Here is an 18,015-nt window from a genome sequence, read left to right as displayed (position 1 = left end):
CTTGAAGAAAAGTGATGAGAAGACAAAGTTTGATGTGATTATTGTCACAAGCCAAGACATACCAAAGATGCATGTTGGAAGCTTCATGGAAAACCTCCAAATCTAAAAAACAATAAATTCTTTGGTAAACATAGTCAAGGTTTTCAAGTTTTTGGGGAAAATAAGCCGACAATCAACACTGGAGAATCCGAATCTCAACTCTTCACTAAAGAGCAGTTAGAGCAACTGTACAGGTTTCTTAATCAGTCACAATCTCTCCCAAATCCTTCATCTTCTAGTTCTTTAGCCCAGAAAGGTAATAATTTCACTGCTTTAGGAGTTGTTTATGAGAAAAAAGATCCATGGATCATCGATTCAGGAGCAACCGATCATATGACCAGCCATTCTAAATTATTTTCTTCATATATTCCATGTTCTGGTAGTCAAAAAATTAAAATTGCTGATGGTTCACTATCTTCTGTAGCAGGAAAAGGATCTATTCCTATCTCCACAAATTTGGTGTTAACATCTGTTCTTCATGTTCCTAATTTGTCTTGTAATCTTTTATATGTTAGCAAAATTACCAAGGATCTTCATTGCATTGCTAAATTCTCTCCTTCCTATTGTGAATTTCAGGACCTGTGTTCGGGGAAGAAGATTGGCAGTGCTAGAGAGGTAGATGGTTTGTACTACTTCGAGGAGGATGTTAGTTTGTGTGGAGAAGCTCAGGCAGCAAATAATGAACTAACTTTCTCTATTGAAGATGAAATAATGTTGTGGCATCTCTGATCAGGTCATCCTAGTTTTTCTTATTTACAACATTTGTTTCCTTTGCTGGTCAAGAATAAAAATCCTTCTTTGTTTCAGTGTGAAATTTGTGTATTGTCCAAACGTCATCGTGCATCTTTTCCTTCATAGTCGTATAAAAAATCTGCACCTTTTTCTCTCATACACAATGATATTTGGGGACCCTCTCGTGTTACAAACATTTCGGGGGCTAAATGGTTCATAACTTTTATTGATGACCACACTCGTGTTTGTTGGGTGTACTTGCTTAAAGAAAAATCAGAAACTGCAACAATTTTTAAAACCTTTCATACCATGATTCAAACACAATTTCAAGCAAAAATCCAAGTCTTTAGAACTGACAATGGGAGAGAATATTTTTCTACTACCCTTGGTCATTATTTCATGGAAAATGGCATTGTGCACCAATCCTCTTGTGTAGATACTCCTTAGCAAAATGGTATTGCTGAATGGAAAAATTGACACTTGTTAGAAGTTGCACGCTCTCTTATGTTCACAAATAGGGTACCAAAACAGTTTTGGGGTGAAGCCATTCTCACAGCATCATACTTGATAAATCGTATGCCTACCTGAATCTTTAATTTTCAGTCTCCATTAAATGTTTTCACAAAATTCTATCCTACCACTAAGTTTTTCACATCTTTACCACCCAAGATTTTTGGGTGCATTGCTTTTGTTCACGTTCATACACAGAACAGGAGCAAACTTGATCCTAGTGCTTTAAAATGTGTATTTCTTAGCTATTCTCCTACTAAAAAAGGCTACAGATGTTATGATCCATTGTCTAAAAAATTCTTCGTCACAATGGATGTCACATTTTTTGAAAATAGATCTTTCTTTCCCAAAACTTCTCTTTAGGGGGAGAATCATACTCAGGAAGATCATTTTTGGGAATTATCTCTTCCAATGCCTATTATGTCTTGTGTACCTCCTGTTCATTCTACAATGCCATCAATTGTGAATAATGAAGAATCATTAGAGAGAGTTCCAGAACCAGAGCTTCAAGTCTACACATGACGGAATTCGAAAAGGTCAAATCATCATTCCTCTCCTCACTGCCAAGACTCGGATCCAAACACAGGCAACTTGGAACTTGCAGGTAACATTCATTCTAATCCTATTTCAGAATCTGTTTTAGAAACTACAAATGATCTAGATGTTTCAATTGCACTACGAAAAGGAACTAGGTCTTGTACTCTTCATCCAATTTCTAAGTATGTGTCATATCATAGATTATCTCCATCTTTTAGAGCTTTTGCAGCTAACCTGTCTGTCATAGCAATTCCAAAATCTGTACAAGATGCTCTTTCTATTCCAAAATGGAGAGATGCTGTGTATGTAGAGATGAGAGCTCTAGAAAAAAACAAAACTTGGGAACTAGTCAAATTACCAGAAGGAAAAAAACCAGTGGGTTGCAAGTGGGTTTTTACAGTTAAATACAGAGCAGATGGGTCACTTGAGCGGTACAAAGCTAGGCTTGTCGCGAAAGGTTTTACACAAACATATGGCATTGACTACCAAGAAACATTTGCTCCAGTGGCAAAGATGAATTCCATTCGGGTTTTGTTGTCTCTTGCAGCAAGCTTAGGATGGCAACTACAACAGTTAGATGTTAAGAATGCGTTTCTTAATGGAGAGCTTGAAGAAGAGGTATCTATGGATCTACCACCAGGTTTTGAGAATGAATATGGTATTGAAAAAGTGTGCAAGTTGAAGAGATCACTTTACGGCTTAAAACAATCTCCTCGAGCTAGGTTTGACAGATTTACCAAATCTGTTCATAACTTTGGATATTTACAGAGTCAAGCAAATCATACAATGTTTTTTAAACACTTCACTGATGGTAGTGTTGTGATCCTCATTGTATATGTAGACGATATCATCTTGACTGGAAGCAATGTAATAGAAATGGAAAATCTCAAGAAGGTTCTTGTTAGAGAATTTGAGATGAAGGACCTTGGACCCTTAAGATATTTTTTGGGCATGGAAATTCCAAGATCCAGTAAAGGCATTTTTGTTTCTCAAAGGAATTTTTGTTTCTCAAAGGAAATATAATTTAGACTTGCTCAAGGAAACTAACATGTTGGGATGCAAACCTGGAGACACTCCTATTGATCCTTATCACAAATTGGGATATGCAATTGAAGGAAAATCAGTGGATAGAGAAAGTTACCAAAGGTTGGTTGGTAAGTTGATATACTTGTCTCATACTAGGCCAGACATAGCCTTTGCAGTAAGTGTTATTAGTCAATTTATGCACTCTCCATGTAAAAAGCACTTAGAAGCTGTTTACAAGGTTCTCAAGTACTTGAAAAAAACTCCAGGAAAAGGCTTGCTATTCAAGAAAAATAACAATCTGCAAGTTGAAGTATATACTGATGCAGATTGGGCTGGATCTGTTATTGATAGAAGGTCAACTTCAGGGTATTGCACATTTGTAGGAGGAAACTTGGTAACTTGGAGGAGTAAGAAGCAATCAGTGGTTGCAAGAAGCAGTGCTGAAGCTGAATTTAGAGCAGTAGCACATGGTATTTGTGAACTTTTGTGGTTAAAGAAGCTACTTGAAGAATTGAAGATTATCATTGATGTTCCTATGAAGTTGTATTGTGACAACAAGGCAGCAATAAACATTGCTCATAACCCTGTTCATCATGACAGAACTAAACATGTTGAAGTGGATCATCATTTTATCAAGGAGAAAATAGAAAGTGGTTTGATATGCATGACCTTTGTTCCAACAACAAAGCAGTTAGCTGATATTCTTACTAAAGGACTTCATAAATCAAGCTTTGAGTCACTAACTAGCAAGCTTGGAATTATTGATATCTTCGAACCAGCTTAAGCGGGAGTGTGGAAAAGTCACTTGTTTTCTATCCTATTTTTAAGGAAAAAAGATAGGGATAGAAAAGAAAAAAGATAGGGACATAATTTCAGTTTTTTAGATAGAGTTTGTTTCCTAGTTTCTTGGTCTGCAGTTAGTTGTTTACTTTCCTACTCTAGCACATTATGTAGTTTAGAATCTATATATATGTATTGTGTAACCCTATTGTAAAAATAAGAAAATGAGATACATATTTCTTCAATAATTTTCTCAGAAACAAATGAAAGAAATCTGATTAACATTATTAGAAACGATAGGAGCATATAAATGTGTACGAGTGGGCTGTTACTGCTACAATGTCTATGTCATATAGTTTTGGGAAATTCCATCTAGAAATGTGAATAATGACTAGTAGGAAAATATGGCCAAATGTGATAGGCGGTTCAGGTCACTCAAATTACAGTGAGAAATAGTGAGTCATAAACTCACACATGCTTGTCAAAATTGCCAGTGCATACCCCAGGTTTAACAGGTTAAACATATGAAAGAGACATCTAAGTCAACGATCCTTTTAAAGTGAGAAGACCTCATATTTCTGTCCAACCTCCTCTTCCACAAAATTCAAATATATATGCATGCTAATGAGTAATTACTTAATAATTTTCTTTCAAGAGATTGATGCAGAGATCAGCTAGAGTAAGAACAGCCAAAGGACTGAAGACAAAACTGTACAATTGTTGAAAGGTTGACCAAATCAAATTGTGATTTGGTTTTCCTTATATATTTAGGTGTATATTTGGTGTAAATATAGAGTTATTGCTTCCTAGAAATCAGTGTGTAATATTCTGCTTTAATTTTTTTCCTTTCCTTTCTTAGTCTCTTGTATCCCTATATTAAGACTGTGTACATTCTCATGAAGTTATGAAATAGAGAATTGTTCCATAAACTTTTTCTCTACCTATTTTCACATGGTATCAGAGCTAGGCTCCCTTTCTTTCTGATCTCTTTCCTACCATGTCTGACCAAATTTCCTCTACTCCTAGTGGTTCAACTACTGCTACTCCTAGTGGTTCACTAGCCCAAACAGGTAGTATTATTAATGCTCTATTTAGCCACTCAACTACTGCACCATGGATTATTGATTCGGGTGCTTCTGATCATATGACTAGTATTTCTAGTTTATTTGATTCCTATTATCCTTGCCCTGGTAACAAAAAGGTAAGAGTTGCTGATGGAAGCTTATCTTCCATAGCTGGAAAAGGATCAATAAAAATCTCTGGAACCATTGAGCTTAAAAATGTGCTACATGTCCCTAAACTTTCTTGCAATCTGTTATCTGTCAGTAAATTAACCAAAGATTCTAATTGTTGTGCTGTCTTTTTTGACTCCCATTGTGAATTTCAGGACAGGCACCTGGGGACGATGATTGGCAGTGCTAGTTTGCGAGAAGGTCTTTACTATTTTGATGACTACTTATCAAGGAATAAACAAGCTCAAGGTTTGAACAGTAGTATTAGTTCAAACTCTGCTAGGGATCAAATAATGCTTTGGCACCTTAGACTAGGACACCCTAGCTTTCCTTATTTGAAATATTTGTTTCCAGATTTATTTAAAAATGTTGATTGTACTACTTTTCAGTGTGAAAGTTGTTTTTTATCTAAAAGTCATCGAGTTTCATATAAAGCACTTACTTATCGTGCCTCAAAACCTTTTTATCTAATTCATAGTGATGTTTGGGGACCCTCAAAAATCAACACTTTAACTGGAAAAAAATGGTTTGTAACATTCATAGATGATCATACTCGGCTTTGTTGGGTTTATTTAATGAGAGAAAAATCTGAAGTTGAGGGGTTATTCAAAGATTTTTATAACATGGTTGAAAATCATTTTCAAACAAAAATAAGCCTACTCCATACAGATAATGGTAGTGAATATTTTAATAATTATCTAGAGGTGTTTTGTAAGGAAAAGGGTACAATTCACACATCCACTTGTCGTGATACTCCACAACAAAATGGAATTGCGGAACGGAAAAACCGCCATTTACTTGAAGTTAGTCGGGCTATCATGCTCTCTATGCATGTTCCTAAATATTTGTGGGGTGATGCTGTTTTAACAGCATGTTATTTGATTAATAGGATGCCTACCCGTGTTTTAAAGTATCAATCACCTTTAGAATACTTCACACTTATATATCCTTCTAGTAGGATTACCTCCAATATTCAGTTAAGAGTCTTTGGGTGCACTGTGTTTGTTCATGTTCCTAACCATCTTAGATCTAAATTGGATCCTAGATCTGAAAAATGTGTTTTCTTGGGCTATGCTCCTAATAAAAAAGGTTACAAATGTTTCAATCCTCAAACAAAGAAATTCCATGTCAGTATGGATGTTATATTTCTCGAAAATCAACCCTTTTTTGGCCAAAATTCTCTTCAGGGGGAGAAAGAAAATAGTGAAGATCATTTTTGGCATACTTCTACACCTATGCCTAATCTTTGGCATACTTCTACACCTATGCCTAATCTGTTTTTACCTGATCTGGGCACTTCAACTCAAACTCAAAAAACTGATATTTCTAATAATGAAAAACTAGGAAACCTTGAACTACAGGAACCAAGTGTTAATGTACCAGAGACAGGGGGAGAAATACTACAAGATAAAATTCTACCACCAGAGCTTCGTGTTTATACTCGAAAGTATCATCACAGCAGTAAAGACCCTCCCATAAACTCGGTACAGCCTCAATCGTCGCCTCCAAGCACTGATTCCTCAGAAAATTCAGGTAACATTTCTTCTCCTAAACATTCCAGCATTTTTTTTCCTGATCTTGACTTACCCATAGCACATAGGAAAGGAACCCGAACCTGTACTAAGCACCCCATTGCTAGATATGTTTCCTATGAAAAGTTGTCCAATAAACAAAGAGCCTTTACCACAAAAATCTCTCAGATACCAATTCCTAGAACCATAAAAGAAGCCCTAGACCATCCAGATTGGGAGTTAGCAGTTTTAGAGGAAATGAATGCTCTAAAGAAGAATGGTACGTGGGAGATTGTGGATTTACCAAAAGAAAAGAAAACTGTGGGTTGTAAGTGGGTGTTTACACTTAAATGTAATGCTGATGGGAGTGTTGAGAGATATAAGGCAAGGCTTGTAGCAAAAGGGTTCACTCAAACTTATGGAATTGATTAACAAGAAACCTTTGCCCCCGTTGCAAAGATAAATTCCATCCGGGTCCTTATCTCATTGCTGTACATTCTGATTGGAATCTATACCAGTTAGATGTTAAAAATGCTTTTCTGAATGGGGAGCTAGAAGAAGAAGTCTTTATGGATTTACCACTAGGTTTTGAGGGAAATCATGGCAGCAGTAAAGTGTGTAAACTACATAAGTCTTTGTATGGGCTCAAACAGTCTCCTAGAGCATAGTTTGAACGCTTTGGTAATGTTATGAAGGGACACGGCTACTCCCAAAGTCAGGCAGATCATACAATGTTTTACAAACATTCTATTGAAGGGAAATTAGCCGTGTTATTTGTATATGTAGATGATGTAATTTTGACTGGTGATGACTTAGTTGAGATTTGTAGATTAAAGAAAGTGCTTGCACGTGACTTTGAAATCAAAGACTTAGGCAGCCTGAAGTATTTTTTGGGCATGGAGTTTGCTAGATCAAAAGATGGGATTGTTGTGTCTCAACGCAAGTATGTTCTTGATTTGCTTGAAGAGACAGGTCTACTCGGATGTAAAGCAGCCGAGACACCCATAGATCCTAATATGAAATTACAGCCAGCTAAAATTGAAGATGTGACCAACATAGATCGGTACCAACGCCTTGTAGGTAGATTAATCTACCTTTCACATACACGCCCGGACATAGCCTTTGCAGTGCGCTTAGTCAGCCAGTTTATGCATGCTCCAGGACCAGAACACTTTGAAACTGTATATAGAATCCTTAGATACTTAAAAGGATCTCCAGGTAAAGGTCTTTTGTTCAGAAAAAACGGGCACCTACAAGTGGAAGTCTACACTGATGCTGACTGGGCTGGTAGTGTAACCGATAGAAGATCCACTTCTGGTTACTACACCTTTGTTGGAGGAAATTTGGTCACTTGGCGCAGCAAGAAACAAACTGTGGTAGCAAGGAGTAGTGCAGAGGCAGAATATAGAGCAGTAGCTCTAGGAATTTGTGAGGTTTTTTGGATCAAAAAAATTCTTGAAGAACTTAAGGCAAGTAATTCTCTACCTATGAAAGTATATTGTGACAACAAATCTGCCATTGCAATAGCACATAATCCAGTACTCCACGACCGAACTAAACATGTTGAAGTGGACAAACACTTCATAAAAGAAAAACTGGACAGTGGTTTGGTCTGCATGCCCTACATTCCTACAAATGAGCAGATTGCTGATATACTCACCAAGGGACTACCTAAGAAACATTTTGAGAAATTGGTTTGCAAGCTGGCCTTGAAAGACATTTTTAGATCAGCTTGAGGGGGAGTGTTGAAAGGTTGACCAAATCAAATTGTGATTTGGTTTTCCTTATATATTTAGGTGTATATTTGGTGTAAATATAGTGTTATTGCTTCCTAGAAATCAGTGTGTAATATTCTGCTTTAATTTTTTTCCTTTCCTTTCTTAGTCTCTTGTATCCCTATATTAAGACTGTGTACATTCTCATGAAGTTATGAAATAGAGAATTGTTCCATAAACTTTTTCTCTACCTATTTTCACTTACAATAATAATTGACAAACAAGCAAGCAACACTTCATCATCAGTTGACTGAAGATTCACAGTTCAACTAGTCTAAAACACAAAGAAACTTCCACATTCCAAGAAATAATACTACAAGACATAAAGAAACTAGTTCCAGCCAACAGATAGAGAATACTCAGATCAACAATCGTATTCAGTGACAGTAAACTTACTTTATGGAAGATGTAGCAAATGCATTCAGGCATAAACCGAATATTTGAAGCTTCACCCCAGATAAGAAGAAAAAGCCCAATGTAGATAAGCTGCAGCTGTTGTTTGTGAGAACCTTGAGGAATCCTGCAAAGTGAAAACAATCCTCTCACCATCTGCAAAACCTAAGTGTCATCTTGTTGTACACACTATGGTAGTGTGTAAAATATTCACTAATCCATGGTTCAAGCTTATAATTTTGGAAAGCAACACGATAACTTACCTAGTATTTTGTTCACAACACAAGTACTTACACCATGACCAATAGTTCTTGAAGATTTTATCCATCAACTTCTGTACAGTGCTGCTCCTAAGCTGAAATAAGCTTTTGTCAATCTTCAGGATATGATGAAATAAGGAATATAATTAAGAAATATGTTAAGTGTATTGAAAGAATCTAAGACATCAGAAAGCATTAAGTGGGCCAGTAGAACAGTATATACCTGCGTATAAACTACAAGATCCCTTTTTCGTACATCCATATTGGCAAGCAGCAGTATTAGATGCTCCCTCTGATTCGCTACATTTCCTTTCTTCAAGTTCCAGTAAGATGCATGAAACAAAAAAAAAAAAGTTTTAGATGCTTTCCTCAACAGAAATTCATTCAATTTTTAAGATATACATGTAATTCACAGACAACATTTTATATATATATATATATATAGATCAAACCATGATGATAAGTATACACAAGCTGGAGCTATCAAGGGATAATGTTACACGTCTAAGGGTTTTAGGTTAGGTAAGAATAAGATGAAATTTACTGGAATATGGTGAAAACTTATAACCATAAAGTGCCCATTTTTAAGTTATCTTAATTCAATTATTTATAAACAACAGAGACCGAGGCAAATATTGACCACAGAAGTAAAGCAAGGAGGATAGTATATCTATGCAATTAGAGAATTATGTAATTGTAGAAACCCACAGAATTAAAGTGAGGTGGATGGCTAGAGAAGTTCAACTTTTTTCTTTTGATAAGAAACTCAAAACTGTATCTAGTGAATCTAGACCAAGGTGGAAGTTGTATTAACCCGCAGGTTCTCTAAAGATGAGTACGCCCAGATCTGATTCACTTGCATGTACCGAGGTGACCTCGAATGCGCTCTGACTCTTGGGGGAAGATCTGCTTGAGAGCATCGAATCGTTGCTGCTTTTGCTATTGGTCTACAAATCGCTGCAACCAATGTCCCGAAAGTAGTTCAACCAATTACATAATTTTAAAATTCCCATGGGGTAGAAGACAAATATTTATAAACAGTCAAAGCTTCAGTTACACTTCAGGGAACTTGGTTTGATGTAGTAAAGAAATAATGGTTCTCTAAAATGGATGTGGCCAAATAATGGATGATAAGATGGAATAGAGGAACAAAAGGATTTACAAGATACAAAATGAATAGATTTTTCAAAAGTAGACTAGGGGCTATGGGAATCAGTTGATTATGATTTTCTTTTGGTTATATCCAACATGGACCCAGAATCCTTCAACATAGAGGAGAGACTTTGTTGAAGTGGTCTTAAAGAAAAGGAGAAAGAAACAGATCAAGAAATACATGCCTAGAGTATTGGAAGAGAACAGAATGTTTAGTTCTAAAGAGGCTACAAGCAAAATGACTCTGGTAGGACATAATATGAGGAAAAGATTCGTAAATAAATCCTAACAAATCTGAATATGAGGCTTAGAAAGTTGAATCTCTATTACTCAACTGGTAAAAGTGATACCTCTGTCCTAGTTACTAAGTTAGAACTTAGAAGGAGTGGGGTGGGAGAAGAAATTCCCGAAGTGCATTGCTTCAAGAGAAGAGCTGACTCTCCTTTTTGTTTTTTTTGATTAGATGGGGCTCAATCAAGCGAGCTAAACAGGAATAAGATGGGGTTGAGTAACCACAAACAAGTCTTGTACAATAATTGAATAAATACCCACAGGCGGGCTAGTAGCTGACTCTCCTTCTTTAAGTCTGAGGTTTATGATCAATTTTTGATATGATATAGTGGGATCCTATACAATGGATAGAGGTGGTCAATGGGGTGGACGGCACGTGTCCGTACAGCACAGCACGGCACGAGAATGTTTCAGTAGAGCACGTGGCACTGCACGGCACACACGTGGGTTGGGCCGGGCTTAGAATTTTAGGCACGTGGGCTTTAAAAACACGGCACGATTAGAGATGGGTCAAAGCACGACACGCGAAAAAACACGCAATAAGCACGTTTCATTTTATAATGAAAGTAAACTTAAAATTTTATGATTTTATAAATAACTTGAAATTGAATCTTTTATTATATTTTATTAGCTCAAGTTTTTTAAATTTATTTAATTCTTAGTTTCAAAAAAATTATAATTGATTTATGTTTATAATTTATTAATAAATAACTGATATCATTATTTTAATAAATAAAATTATAAATATCATGATTTTATAAATATGTATTAATATTATTATAAACTATGATACATGACTCTGCGTAATTCTAAGTTAACAATTAAGTTAACCCTTCAAAAAATTATTATTATTGTTGTTGTTAAGTACTAAAAAAGAATTATAATACCATAGAGTCAAACTTAATAACTAATATTACGTTCTCTTATTATTATTAATTTATTAATATTGAAAATGGAGTTGAGTTTTGAATTTTTGATTCTATTAAATTTGAATAAAGGCACGTGGATCCAAAAAAGTACATACGCTTAAAAAAAAAATAAAACAACTTAGCATGAGCTCTAAAAAAAATAAAAAAGGAAAAAAGCTTAGTGGGCTTTTTTCCTAGGCACGTCACGTGTAGGCACAGCACGAGTGGGCACGGCACGTGTGCCAGGCCGAGCCTAATAGAAAAAAAAATTAGGCACAGCAAGACATGGCACAAGCATGAGCAGGCCTGGGCTTCCTTTGATGGGCCCGTTGGCCATCTCTAACAGTGGACTAAGAATAGAGTTAAGCTTAATAACCAATGAACTAAAGCCTACAGCATGTGACATGTAGATAGAAAAAAAAAATAAAGGAAAAAGAGGGACTCTAGTAGTAATTAAGAAGAATAAAAGGGAAAGGGGGGATTCTAGAATTAATTACCTGAAACCCAAAAACGGATGAAAGCCAATCGAGTATATCAAAAATTGATTTGCTCCTTTCCTCAGGAAAGTCATGAGGAGCATTGGTTGAATGAACACTAGGCTTGGGAAGGTTTTGCACATTTTGCAGAGCATGAAGTGCAGCTTTGATCTATATTCCCGCGGGGAGGATAAAAAAGAATTATGGATAAATTTAATGAGCATAAGAAAAAACAAGATAACAAATACTTCATATATGCAACCTCTGGAAGTTCCATAATTGCTGCCTTGGCCCCAATAGCCTTTAGTGGAAGAATGTTATAGTTTTCACATTGTTCTCTTTTACTCTGAACATCTTGAGCATAACTGTGGGTCTGCAAGGACAAATCAATTGTGAATTAACGATTTCAGTACTTTCCATACGAAAATATGAACTTAAAAATATATGTTATGAAACTGATATTATACAAATCAAACCTGATCGTCGATTCTTTGTGGAGGAACAACTGTTTTCAGCACATCATACAGAACTGATGCAATCTGCAAAATATTAGCCATCTCCTCCCTTCAACAAGAAGCAAAAACGAAAAAGATCAAGACAATGACTATGGTGCTTAGCTGAAGTGGGCATGTCAACAATCTAAAATCATGCCTTACGGTTCTTTTGTATATTGGCCTTCTTTAATATTTTTGTTATAGAAATTCCAATAATACAATATGATTTCTTTTGGATCAGTTCTTGCAAGCTGATGTTGTGCTTCTTCTTCCTCCTGCAACAAATAGAAATTTAAGACATGACAAATCTTTCATTTTGGATTTCTTGAAACGTCATTGGATTTTAGTCTCGACATCAGTTTTGAAACCCGATATGTATTCAAAAAAAAAAAAAAATTAGAGAAAGAAAGAAAAACAGAGCTAGTAAGATGTATTGAAATACTTAGCCAATGAATTCCTTTGCATAGCTTAGACAATAAATAAGATAACCATCAATCTACATTGCAAATGGAGATTACAGTCTCTATAAATTTTATCTATGAACTCCTACAATGCCTATTCAGTGGTGACCACCAGCTTTCAAGTCTTTCTTAAAAGATGATAAAGATAAATATATATCAAAAGAAGCAGTTACTCTAAATAGTAGAATGCAAGATTACAAAGAATTATTAACATTAGACAACTGCAAGTTAAAAATTCCCTGGCTGCAGATGTTAACTACAGAATTCAAGTCTTGAGAGAGGTCATATCATATAAAAGGTTGAAAGGATAAGACCGCATTTGTACATCCCCTCCAGGACCTATTTTGGCAAGATGAGGATGAGGTAATGGCCTTTTGGGCCAAACTTCCAGATTGTAACCCCATTAATACCCATATTCAAATTTTTCAGAGAACCAAACCATTAGAAAAGTTACTAGAGGTGGTCTAACTTCTATACTGCTATACATACCAAACAATGAGAGAAATCATTTAGACGATTAACATGTGCTAGAGAAACCGCTTGACCAAAAGCTTAAGCTCATAGATAATGGCCCAATAATAGTATTACAATAAATCTTAACAACCTTCCTCACCAGGAAACCAAAAATCAAAAGTGAGCCAGGAAATTGAAGAAATACATGAGAGAGATTGCATGTAGGGGAAAGTGAACTTGAGACCTTGGCACTGATACCATATTAGAGAAACTACTTAACCCAAAAGCTTAAGCTCATCGGCTAACAATAGTATTTAAGACAAGTCTTAAAAACAATTTTTTTTTAAAAAAAAAGGACTGTACTTCAATGACAAAAGGAAGGAAAAAAAAATAACAATTATAAAAACCAGCAATAACTATTAGATCTACCTTCTCGAGTTTATGCACAAGATAAGTCTTAAACTGCCGGACACCACGTCCACTTGATGGTGGATCCATCCTATGAGCCTTCTCGAATGCATGGAAGCGACCTGGTTGAAAAAAATATACTGACGTCACAATCAAAGTAAATTTCAACCATAGAAGCATGTTGAAAGTACCTTTTTCTTAGACAAAATTAAGCCAAAGAAAACACAAACACACAATTATAAATAAAGCAATAAACAAAAGACACTTACTAAAATAATGTAGTATGCAGTAGAATAAAAAAGAAAATAGATATTGCATCTTAAGCAACATTAATTCGAGGTGAAAAACTTTATAAAACTTTTTTTTTTTCTAGGAAAAGTGAATTTCTATTCCTGAGAGCAGTAGTACCCACTTTCTCATGAAAATGGTGTGTATTTATCACTGGTGAGCAGAACAAAAAGCCAAATACTGGTGCAAAGCCATTCAGTTGTGGAACTCATTTAGTGTTTCCTTTTCTCTTCTTTTCTTTTTGTTGAATAATAAAGGATAAATTTCACGAGATTTTGAGATGTGGATGATATAATTCTAACAAGTGATGATCCTAAAGAGTTGACAGATCTGAGGGAGAAAATGGCACGAGATTTTGAGATCAAGGACTTGGGTGTGCTAAAATACTTCCTTGGTATGGAATTTGCAAGATCGAAGGAAGGTATCTTTGTAAACCAAAGAAAATACATTCTTGATCTTCTCAAAGAGACAGGTTTTCTGGGTTGTAAGGCTGCTGAGACTCCCATTGAAGTCAACTTAAAACTTCATCCTGCTAAAGCTGAAGATGTGATTGATAGGGAGAAATTTCAGAGACTAGTAGGGAAATTGATCTACTTGTCACATACACGTCCTGATATAGCTTTCGCTGTAAGCATGGTAAGTCAGTTCATGCACTCACCAGGACAGGAACACTTTGATGCAGCCTATGGGATACTAAGATATCTAAAGGGAACCCCTGGAAAGGGTCTTATGTTCCAGAAACGGGACAACCTTCAAATTGAAGTCTATACAGATGCAGATTGGGCTGGTAGCTCAACTGACAGGCGATCAACTTCAGGCTACTGCACCTTTATTGGAGGAAATCTCGTTACATGGCAGAGCAAAAAACAAAGTGTTGTGGCTCAGAGCAGTGCTGAGGCAAAGTTCGGGTCACTCGCACATGGAATTTGTGAGGCAATATGGATAAAGAGACTATTTGCAGATTTAAAGATTCCAGTGTCTCTTCCCATAAAGATTTACTGTGATAACAAAGCTGCCATCTCTATTGCCCACAATCCAATTCTGCATGATAGAACTAAGCATATTGAGGTTGATAAGCATTTCATCAAGGAGAAAATTGAAAGTGGGGTAATCTGAGTTCCCTATGTACCAACCGCACAACAGATAGCAGACATACTCACCAAAGGACTACACAAGGGACATTTTGAACTACTAGTCAGCAAGCTAGCTATGGAAGACATCTACAAGCCAGCTTGAGGGGGAGTGTTGCAAGATATTAATTCAAACCAGAGGAAATTGTCCAAAAATAGAGTTATTACAATTGATCTAGTTTCCTAGAATAGCTGCATGTATAGTTGTCAATTAGCTAGGATACTTTCCTCAATTAGCTAGGATAGTTTCCTAAATTAGTTCATTGTAAAGCTATATATTTGTACTATTGTATTCTGATCAGAGATATAGAAATACAAGTTATTCACCTATACTTCACCTTGACACCCCAAAAGTATGAAAACTTTAATTTACATTGTTCAAAAGATGATGGCAAATGGGGGCGCGTTGATTTTTTATTTTAATCTTCTTAACATTAAATGGGGACAAATTGATGTTTTCACACTTTTGGGAGGTAAATTGAAAATTTTAAGTAAGGGGTAAATTGAAGTCTGTCCAATAATAAATGAAAATTGTTTTGATTGTAAGAAGTAAATTTACAAAATAAAATTTAGAACTACAAAGAAAAAGACATTTAAGATAAACCCTTAGACTGATGTGAGGTGAGAACTGAATAATTTAAAAAGATACAATAAAAAAAAAATATTAGAAGCAAAAGTTTGGATGCCCTTTCTTCTATATAATCCACTTTCAACTCTGCTCCATCATCAAGGATTATAACATTCATGTCCAAACAAACAACAGAAGTTTGTTAGATAGACCTCTTATGGAAACCAGGAAAGACCAAGATATTATATCTATCCCTAACTAAATTCAATGAAGCACTGTCCGAAATATTTCGGACCAAACATACAATATATCAATCCGGGAACAAAAGCCAAAGCATGGGAGCAAAGAATTTAAAAGTGGTCTATAAGATAACAATTTTTTTTTTTTCAAGTCAAGAGGTGCTTTTGAGTGCCCGAGATAGAACCTGTTGATTGTTTATGAGAAATGGAAAATCTGTAACATTTATGGTCTATCAAAAAAGGCTGAAGATCATTTATGGTCTATCAACAAAGGCTGAAGATCATTCCTAAGGCAACCATCAGAAAGAACATCAGCAAAAGGAATGCAAAGATTCCAACACTAGCAACCATGGTATATTGCTTTTGTTGGCAGACAATATTTTAATCACAAAAGGAAAACATTTCTTGTTCATACAAACATCAAAAGATATTAATGAGTTAAAATCAAGAGAAAAATCCCTCCAAAAGCCATTATATTCATGTGTTCAATTAATGCCTTGAAAATAAGGAGGACTATGACTAGATATTTGAGTTGTCTTGAGTTCTTAATCAGGAGCATCAAAAGCCATCTCATGATTCAGATTCAAACTTATCTGGAGCGACACAAAGGTGTTTTGAAAACCAAGAACTCATGATATAGAAAATATGTTCACCAACAGTCCATGAAATTTCTTCCTGGGCCACCTAGACATATAGCACTGGACTTAAAACCTGAAGTTGTTTTCTGCATCTAGAAATGATAAGGACAAGGAAAACTGCAAAGGCTACCACAGACCCAGGAAGTAAACCGTTACCTTTGGAGATTTACATGACAGACCAATTAGCTCCAGCTACGGAAGCTTTTGTCACCAATTTAGAGCCAGCATCATATATGCATTCATCGTGCTTAAAATGCATCTACTGATCAAATTGCTGCAGTAAATATTACCTTCATGCATTATTATGCTGAGCACTCGTCCTCCTTTTCCAAATTATACAAGAAATGCTTTGAGGGGAAGGCTTTTGATATGCCATTTTTGTCATTCACTCGTCTCACCAACACAACACATGGTTTACATTTCTTTTACCTCTCATGCATAGAACAATTTCATTTACTGCACATTGACCTTTGCGCCTAACAAACTCAAACTCACCAAAATGAAAGCACATCGTTTCACAAACAAATACAATAATTTAAGCATATCTACGACACCACATATACATTGCACTTCTTTCGGATAAAACAAAAAAAAAAAAAATCAAATTCTAATAGATTCTATAAATTAACATGTGCCCCAAACACCCACTAATTTGCTTAGCAGCTAAGATACAGTACACACATTAACAGAATCCAACATATGACAAGCAATAAGCTAGCAGCCAATAACATCACATTGACAATCAAAAAAATAAAATAAAGAGAGACAAAAGAAGAAGAAAAACTAACAGAGATAAGCGACCCTTGGATTATCCTTCTCGATTTGATTGGCGACGCGAAGAACGGGAGCAATAGCAGCCAAAGACGAAGGCACGAGCTCACTGTCAATGGCAGAGCTGTCTTCGTCCTGCACGTCGACAAACATTTTCTGGGCTTGACTCATCGCCTTCGACTGCCTACGCGGTGTTGGGGCCCTCGTTTTCTTGGTCCCACTCGAACTCGCCATGACGACACCGTTTCTTCGAAACACTCACTACTGCTGCTACAATTACGTGAAGCACTCGTTTCACTATCTCCTTCTTCTTGTTGTTGTTTTGAATTTGGTTTGTGAATAGAGAAATTTTTTTCCTCTTTGTGGGCATTTGTATAGAAAGAGAATGAGAGTGAAAGAGAGATGCTTGAGTGCTATGAGGGGCAAAGTGGTTGTCTCTACCAGCAAGAAAAGAAATAATATTAGAGGGAATTGCGTGGGATATACCCCATTTCCCTCAAAATACAAAAAATAAACCTTGAACTATTAAAATATTTAATTATATATACACACGCACACACAGAGAAAATATAAAAATAATCTCAATCAAATCATAACAAAATTGAACTAATTCTCTAAATCACAAAGTCAAGTAAGATCAAAAGCAGTAAAAAAATAATACTTGATGTTTATTCAACTTGTTTAAAAAATTACTCGATTTAGTATTCAACTCATTCAACATACTTACTCGACTTCTTACTTGATTAGATATTCAACTTACTCAACTCCCTTATTTTACTTTTTACTAGATTGAATACTTAACTTACAGGACTCCGTACACGACTTTTTCAAAAAATAACATAACTGTTACTCGACTTGTTCAAAAAACTTACTCAACTTTTACTTGATTTATTTTAAATATTGCTCAACTTAATACTTGACTCATTCAATATATTTTCTCGAA

General features: G+C 35.6%; 1 protein-coding gene across 15 annotated transcripts in view; it reads right to left on the bottom strand.

Annotated features, from left to right (window-relative positions):
* The window catches only part of LOC102610094 (callose synthase 7-like), a 33,610-nt gene extending 16,046 nt beyond the window's left edge, over window positions 1-17,564 (bottom strand). For 9 of the 15 annotated variants that reach the window (XM_052439634.1, XM_052439638.1, XM_052439635.1 and 6 more), the window contains exons 1-9: window positions 17,090-17,564; window positions 13,460-13,560; window positions 12,279-12,391; window positions 12,099-12,186; window positions 11,885-11,995; window positions 11,644-11,793; window positions 9,019-9,108; window positions 8,799-8,890; window positions 8,539-8,662 (exon numbers count right to left, since the gene is read on the bottom strand). In XM_052439634.1, the coding sequence (XP_052295594.1) occupies window positions 8,539-8,662; window positions 8,799-8,890; window positions 9,019-9,108; window positions 11,644-11,793; window positions 11,885-11,995; window positions 12,099-12,186; window positions 12,279-12,391; window positions 13,460-13,560; window positions 17,090-17,306 (1,086 nt within the window). In that variant the 5' untranslated portion in view covers window positions 17,307-17,564. Of the gene's footprint in view, window positions 1-8,538; window positions 8,663-8,798; window positions 8,891-9,018; window positions 9,109-9,247; window positions 9,471-9,503; window positions 9,685-11,643; window positions 11,794-11,884; window positions 11,996-12,098; window positions 12,187-12,273; window positions 12,392-13,459; window positions 13,561-16,591; window positions 16,786-17,089 lie in introns of those variants that run through there. The other 6 variants (XM_052439644.1, XM_052439643.1, XM_052439645.1 and 3 more) reach the window with 6 other exon arrangements.
* Between the last annotated feature and the right edge of the window lie 451 nt (window positions 17,565-18,015).

Source organism: Citrus sinensis, chromosome 4 (assembly GCF_022201045.2).
Source record: "Citrus sinensis cultivar Valencia sweet orange chromosome 4, DVS_A1.0, whole genome shotgun sequence".
Classification (NCBI taxonomy): domain Eukaryota; kingdom Viridiplantae; phylum Streptophyta; class Magnoliopsida; order Sapindales; family Rutaceae; genus Citrus; species Citrus sinensis.
Note: the sequence above shows the minus strand (reverse complement) of the source record. Positions and strands in the feature narration are given on the sequence as shown.